General features: G+C 42.0%; 1 protein-coding gene across 4 annotated transcripts in view; it reads left to right on the top strand.

Moving 5' to 3' along the window:
* The window catches only part of Miga1 (mitoguardin 1), a 57,219-nt gene that overhangs the window by 44,738 nt on the left and 4,565 nt on the right, over positions 1 to 7,916 (top strand). The window contains exons 12-14 of one of the 4 annotated variants that reach the window (XM_028754305.1): positions 914 to 1,048; positions 2,384 to 2,437; positions 7,258 to 7,374. In XM_028754305.1, coding sequence (XP_028610138.1) covers positions 914 to 1,048; positions 2,384 to 2,437; positions 7,258 to 7,374 — 306 coding nt within the window. Of the gene's footprint in view, positions 1 to 913; positions 1,049 to 2,383; positions 2,438 to 3,873; positions 4,974 to 7,257; positions 7,375 to 7,916 lie in introns of those variants that run through there. The other 3 variants (XM_028754307.1, XM_028754308.1, XM_028754306.1) reach the window with 3 other exon arrangements.

Here is a 7,916-nt window from a genome sequence, read left to right as displayed (position 1 = left end):
GACTCCCTGCCCACTGCATCCCTAATCTACTCCGTCTCTGTAGCCCGTGACTCCCTGCCCACTGCATCCCTCCCTTACACTACCCTCCTCTGTTCTGTTCACCTGTGCTTCTGCTGAGATTATCTTGTTGTTTTGAGATAAAGTCTCATTGTAACCCAGCAATGGACTCTCTGGAGCTGGTGGTCCAGATGCTCCACCTCTCCCAGAAGGTGCTGACATTACAGTTACCTGCCGCTCTGTCTGACTCACCAAGCCGTCTTCAAATACATGATGTGACAGTCTCCCTCCTCAGCATCTCCACCCTCCTTGAGAATAAAGTCAAAGTCCTTCCTGTGGGTTCAAGTCCTGACACGATCTTGTCCTCGCTTCCTGCCAGGTTTTCTCTGCTTTGCCATAGTGCGCTTTCAGTGTGTCATTCAACACCATTGTGCTTCTTCCCTTAAGTCTGTGAGAGGAGTTCCCTGTAACTGGGAAGAGTCACTTCATAAGGGAAGCCATCTCTAATATCCAGCTTAGAATCAATCTCTGCTGCAAGCTCTGTGAGGTCTAATGTCTTTATTGGGATTATTTTCTTGCTGTTTTCCCCAGTGGATGCCAGGTTTCTGAGTTGCCTACCGTAGATCCCTGAGTACCTGGTATAGCACACAGCACAACATAGTGTGTTAGTGATCGAGCAAGATGGAAGCTCTCATGGGTCAGACAGGCAGATCTGGGAGTGAGCTGATGAAGGAATAGTAAGGAGAAACTGATTTCTCATGGCCGGGGGGAGCACACTTCCTGGAACTGCAGTTTGGTACTTACCTCCTCTTTGTGGAGACGCATACTCTGAACAAGTCAAAAACCTTGCACTGCAAAGCACAGACTTTACTCCAGAACTCTGTGATACTCATTGCTATCTTGGAATTTAATACAGGTGAAAAATTTGAATTTTTATGATGTGGTTCTGGATTTTATATTAATGGATTCCTTTGAAGATCTAGAAAACCCACCGACATCCATACAGAGCGTAGTCAACAACCGTTGGCTCAACTCTTCCTTCAAAGAAACTGTGAGTGGCCTTTGTGTTCTTTACCATTCAGGTTGATGGGAAATGATCAGAGATGGACAACTGATTAGAAATTACAGAGTCAGCAGTGGGGCCACACGCCTGGAATCCTAGAAATTACAGAATCAGCAGTGGGGCCACACGCCTGGAATCCTAGCACCCAGGAAGCAGACACAGGCAGATCTCTGTGAGTTCAAGGCAGTCAGAGCTACATAGAGAGACCCTGTCTAAAACACCCTGAGCTCATCCTTTGTCATTGGGATCACGTGTGCAGTAGTATGTCACACTTGAGGTGAAACTCTCCTTTGACAGCCATGGGTACCAGCAGCTGGCATGGAGTACCATGTTTCACGGTAAAGTCTGGATGCTGGAAATGCTTTCATGATCCGTTGGCAGTCTCACAGTGTGTTAGAACTTCCAGACACTGCGCTTTAAAACATGTTACGTGCATCTCTTCCTTCACTGAAGTATGCTATAGCCACAGAGAAGCATTTTCCTCACTTCAGCCACTGACTTGGTAAAGTTTCATCAGCCAGAGGCTTCACCAGGACGCTTCACGAGGTGTCCTTTGTCTCCTCATGGTTAGTTTCTTGGTTTTTGAATAAAACTTACTTTTACCCTCAGACATTCCAGGCAACACTCTCCTTGAAGGAAAGACAATAATCTATCTTTATTATTCAGTAGAAAACATTTATTTGTGTGTATATATAGACAAATTCTTTTCAGCGCATTTCTATGAGAATAGAATTTAGGACCTGTTTTTGTTCATTTGTGAGACAGGGTCTGAGTCTGTAGCCGAGACTGGCCAGTACTCTGGGATCTGCTGCTTCAGCCTCTTATACCCAGGATCACAGGCCTGAGTTTCCATGTGTGGCCTTAGAATTTATGAGCCTGACTCATAAATTTAGGAGAACTGTGCTATAACTACTTAAGTGGCATGGCTCTAGAGTTTAGCCTTTTCTCTTAAGGGCTGGTTGGTTGGTTGGTTAGTTAGTTTGGTTTTTCAAGACAAGGTTTCTCTGTGTAGCCTTGGCTGTCCTGGAACTCAGTCTGTAGACCAGGCTGGCCTTGAACTCAGAGGTTTGCCTCCCAAGAGTTGGGATAAAAGGGGTACACCACCACTGCCTGGATTTTGTATATAAATTTTAATTTCATAAAATTGAAGACTCCCCTAATGTTTGTAAACAATACAAGGAACCCGGGGTTGTCCTTACTGTTGCTATTTGGGAGTTTCAAACCAAGACACTTTGAATTCCAATAAAAATCACCATTTTAAAATGGAAATATTGATAATAAATATGAATTTAAACCTTTTTTTTTCCCTCTGTCTATATTTAGGCTGTGGCTTCAAGTTGTTGGTCAGTGCTGAAACAGAAAAGGCAACAGATGAAGGTAAAACTCATTATGCCCCAGGCTCTTCCTTAGTTCATTCTCCGTGGCTTTAAAATCAGCTGAGACTGGATAGTGTATAAGGAAAAAGTCTAGTTCAGTCCACATAGTGAAGACGGCAAAGTCCAAAATCTACCTGCCTACAGTATCTAATAAGACTTTGTTCTGTCCCAACGCCTGCGAAACAAACAGGCCTGTGTATAAAGAGGACCAAGAAGGGCAGCCTTGCTTTATAACAGTGCATCCTCACAGGCCAGAGTGACCGCTTACTCAGGCAAGAAGAGCACTGATTAATCCATAGGGCTTCTACATCTGTGGTGACCACACCTTCCCATGTGTGGACTCTGAAGTGAGACTGCCCAGGTTGAAATGTCACTCACTAACAGTGTGACCTTGGTAGTTGCTCAACCTTCCCAGGCCTTAATGTTTTCATCTTTGAGAAAGGGTGATGACAATATTTACTTTATATAGTTTTTAAAGGAGTTAGTTCTAAGGGCTCAAATGTAGTCTTCAGTTCAGTTCCAGCTACAAAAAAAAAAAAATTAAACAGTCAACACAATAGCAAGGAGTTCAGTGGAAGTGCTTAGCATGGTACATCGTACAACTACTGACTCTCTTGTATTATCCAACCCAAATTGTTCTACCATACCCATATTTTTTGACTTCACATCTGTAACACTGAGGCTGCAAGGCCGGCCCTGGGTGCTATGCAGCACAGCCCTCCCAGCACCTTCAGCAGATGCTTAGGAATAATTCTAGGAAGTCTATTTGAATAATTCTGGTTTAAAATTATTACAGAAACCATACTGTATCTGTCTTTCCCTCTATATGTCCTTCTGTCTGTCTCTTTCTCTCCATAGGAGTAGGTGTGAGTTTGTGTGTATGTAAGAGATGAGTGTGTAGATGAGTGTGTGTGCTTCTTCATGTAGTGGTGAGGGGATGCACAGTAGACTGTGGACGTTAGAGGACATTTGAGTATCCACACCTTTGTGCCTTGTTTGAGACAGGGTCCCTTTCCTGATGCATTAGCCAGGCTAGCTGAAAATTTTCCTGTCCCTTCTGCTCATTTCCCCAGAGGAGCATGCTGGCATTACAGATACTTGTGCCATGTGTCTGACTTTTGTGTGACTTCTAAAGATCTGTATTCATGTTGTCAGTCTTGCATGACAAACTTCTGACCCACTGAGCAAACAAAACAAAACAATCCCCAGTTTCACCAATGGAACATATCAAGGATCGAGTAGGAGAATGTCAAGACAAGGTAGAGGAACTGGACCAAAATAATGACCAAAATCAACCTAAGGGAGGATGGGTTTCTTTGGCTTACACTTCCACATTATGGTGCACCAAGAAGGAAACTCAAGGCAGGGACTTAGAAGAAGGGACTGAAGTAGATGGTGGGATATTGTTCACTGGCTTGTTGTTCATGGCTTTCTCAGCTTGCTTTCTTATGTCATCCAAGACCACCTGCCCAGAGATGCCCCACCCACAGTGGCCTGTGCCTTCTTACAGATGTCATTAATCAAGAGAAAGCCCCTCAGACTTACCTACAAGCAAGCTGACAGAGGCAGTCCCCTTCCCAAATGGCTCTAGTTTGTGTCAAGTTGACAAGGAGCCAACCAGAACATTAAAGAACAGAACATACATGAATTCTAACATACTATAAAAAGACTAAACTTTTGAAACATGGAAGAAAAAAAACCCAAGTTGAAGTCACAGGAAATATGTTCAACAAAATTATAGAAGAAAGTTTCCCAAATTTAAGGCAAGAGATGCCTATCAAGACACAAGAGGCACACAGTGAACATCAAATGGATAGGACCAGAAAAGGAGTTGCCTGTGTCAAATAATCATCAAAACACTAAATATACAGAGCAAAGAAACGATAATAAAACGATAAAGAAAGCTACAAGAAAGAAAAGACCAAGTCACATGCAAAGGCCGGAATGTCAGCTACATCCATTTTTAGGGGAGATTTAAGAAGCGACAATGGCCTGAGTGGATGTTCTATAAGTTCTGAAAGACCACAGATGACATCCTAGACTACTGTGCTCAAAAAAACTATCAGCCACACTCAAAGGAAAAAGAAAAAGAATTTATGACATGAACAGATTAAAGAAATTTATGACACCAAGCCAGCTTTATACAGGATACTAGAAGGATGCTTTGTATTAAGAATAAACATACCTAAGAAAATAAACATTTTCAGAACAGCTAATCAAAGGAGCACTAAGAAAACACCACAAATACCCAAAATGAGAGGGACAGGAAATAATATATATTGTTCAGTAGTAACTCATAATATTAATAGTTGTAATTACCTACAAAGAGACACAGACTAACAAGTTTGATTAGAAAACATAGTTCCCCCCTTTTTTTTTGCTGCTTCCAAAAACCTTATCATCAGTGATAAACAATACCTTGTGATAAGAGGATGTAAATAGAACTAAGACAATGGGATTATCCTAATGTCTGACACACCTGACTCCATAGCTAGTCAGATGAGATAAGGACACATCACACTCAAGAGAGTCCTCCAGGAGCCATTACACTTGGAAGGAACTGTTTGGACTGAAGAGATGGCTCAGCAGCTAAGAGCACGACTGTTCTTCCAGAGAACCCAAGTTCAGTTCACAGTACCAACTCAGAGAACTTACAACCTGTAACTCCAATTCCAGGTGATGTGTAGCCGTCTGTCCTCTGCAGTCACACGTCTGTATGTGCACAGAGATTTACACATACATTAAATCATTAAAAACATACACTCTTTGATCTAAAACCACAGATTCACCTCAACACCATGATAGTGAGTGTTGATTCACCAGTCTCACCAATAGACAGGTCTTCCAGACAAGAGCTAAACAGAATACACAGGAGTGAGGAGGCATCATCATCCAAACGGTCATAACAGACACCCAGACAGTAAAGAAGGCACTTTCTCAATAGCCATTGGAACTTTCTCCAGAATTGACAATATAGTAGGACACAAAGCAAGCATCAGGAAGTGTAGGAAGATTGAAGTACCTGTATTCTGTATTCTATCTAACTACAGTGGAATGAAGCTGGGTACCAAGAGCAGTAGACAACACACACACTCATGGAGACTGAACAGCAGGCTATTGAATGACAATTAGGTCAAGGAAGATATCGAGAAGGAAAATATTTTTTAACTAAAAAATGTCTTAATTAGATTTATTTTATATGAGTGTTTTACCTGTGTGTGTGTGTGTGCACTAGTGTGTGCTTGTGCTCACATAAGTGAGAAGGGGGCATCAGATCTCTCTGAAACTGGAGTTAGAGATGGGTGTAAACTGTGATGTGGTGCTGAGAATTGAACCACATCCCCTGTAAGACCAACCAGTGCTCTTAACTGCTGAGCCAGCTCTCCAGACTGAAAAGGAAAGTCTTAACTTCCTAGAATTGAATAAAAGTGAAAATACAATATATCAGAAATCTAAGTAGCAGAGAGGGGGGGATACCTTAGTAATTACTTAACGATGCATCTGAAGGCTTCTGAAAAATAGGACAATGCCCAATATCAGTAGATGAGAAAAGATAATCAAAATAAAATGAAAATGAAACCAAACCAAAAATTGGAGTCTTTTTTTAAGATTGTCAAGCCTGTAGACTAATTAACCAAAAAAGAAAAAAAAGGTAAGGCCCAAATCATTAAAAATTAGAGATCAAAGGAAAACAAACACTACAGCAGACACTGAGGCAATTCAGAGACTTTTAAGGACATAGTTTAAAAATCTATCATCTACTAAACTGGAAATTCGGTTATCTTAGAGATTTTCTTCAAATGTACATATATGTACCAGCATTTCATAAGAAGAGTCAGTCACATGACAAAGTTTAATAATACTGACTTTCTTAACTAAAGGTTAAAAATCTAGTAAGAATAATTCAATGCTTTGTTTATGTGTTTGTTTATAGGCAGGCTCTCCTATCAGAGGCTGGCCTGGAACTTCTGTGTTGCCAGAAATGAGCTTGCATTCCTAATCCTCCTGCTCCTACTACCCATGTGCTGCAACTGCAGCTGCATCTCACCACACCTGGTTAAACTGCAGCTGCATTCCACCACACCTGGTTAAACAGCAGCTGCATCCTTCCACAGCTGGTTAAACTGCAGCTGTATCCCACCACACCTGGTTAAACTGCAGCTGCATCCTTCCATACCTGGGTAAACTGCAGCTACATCCCACCACAGCTGGTTAAACTGCAGCTGCATCCCACCACACCTGGTTAAACTGCAGCTGCATCCTTCCACACCTGGGTAAACTGCAGCTGCATCCCACCACACCTGGTTAAACTGCAGCTGCATCCTTCCACAGCTGGTTAAACTGCAGCTGCATCCCACCACAGCTGGTTAAACTGCAGCTGCATCCCACCTGAGGATGGCCCCACAGACTCACATATTTGCATGCTCAGTCCCCAGTTGATGAGCTGTTTGGAAAGGATTAGGAGGCGTGCCTTGTTGGAGTAGATTGTCCTTATTGGAAGATATATTCCAGAGTTTTAAAAAAATCTGAAATTTTTCTGGCTGGAGCCTTGGATAAAGAAAGTTTAACTTGTATTATTATGAGGTGAATTTGCTTCTCTGAAACTACTGGCTCGAGTATGAAACCTTTACAAAACCCTCTGACTCTTAGTCCCTGTTAAGTTTATTAATGTTCCCAGCAGGCCGTCGACATCATGATAGAGCCTTGATCTGTTCCCGAAGACTTCTGACCACAGGATGGCTAGCAGTTTTATGCTTCGTTACTAGAGAAAGTAAATTTAAGAAGATAAAAACAGACTGATTGCCTTTTGTTTCCCAACAGATCTCAGATGGATTCTTTGCCCATTTTTATGCTGTTTGTGAGCATATCAGCCCTGTCTTAGCCTGGGGCTTCTTGGGTCCTAGAAATTCTCTCTATGACTTATGTTGCTTCTTTAAGGTATGTTCAGCCATTGAATCATTGTTTTAAAGAATAAAATAAGGTTGTTTACTTTTGTATAACATATGAAATTGTAAAAATCACCTAATTCTATATTTAAATGCCAATAATAAATTGGTGACAGTAATACCAGCTTTAATATAACAGACCAGTGCCTTAGAGAACTGGTGCCCTAGAGCTGGAATAGATGCCCCAGGTCCACTGACTGTCCACTTTCTCTGTTAGGGTCGGATACTATCATATTAGAGTGGTGTGTGAGAGTACTACAGAAATGACCTGTGCAGTCCGGTACAAGGTGATAGGAATGCTGAAGTCCAAGCTGTAAGAATTAACTCACATGAGAATTTAAAGTTGTGTCCTCATGTCTGAAGTTTGCTTGCCAAAATGTTTGTTAGAGCTCACTGCAGGATGCTCTGGCTGGCAGAGTACCAAGGAGACTCCGTATCGGCAGTATTGCGGTAGTGAGTACCAGGGAGACTCTGTCTGTGGTATTGCGGTAGTGAGTACCAGGGAGACTCTGTCTGTGGTATTGAGGTAGTGAG

The sequence above is a fragment of the Grammomys surdaster genome, unplaced genomic scaffold (genome assembly GCF_004785775.1).
Source record: "Grammomys surdaster isolate TR1022 unplaced genomic scaffold, NIH_TR_1.0 125996, whole genome shotgun sequence".
Taxonomy (NCBI): Eukaryota; Metazoa; Chordata; class Mammalia; order Rodentia; family Muridae; genus Grammomys; species Grammomys surdaster.
Note: the sequence above shows the minus strand (reverse complement) of the source record. Positions and strands in the feature narration are given on the sequence as shown.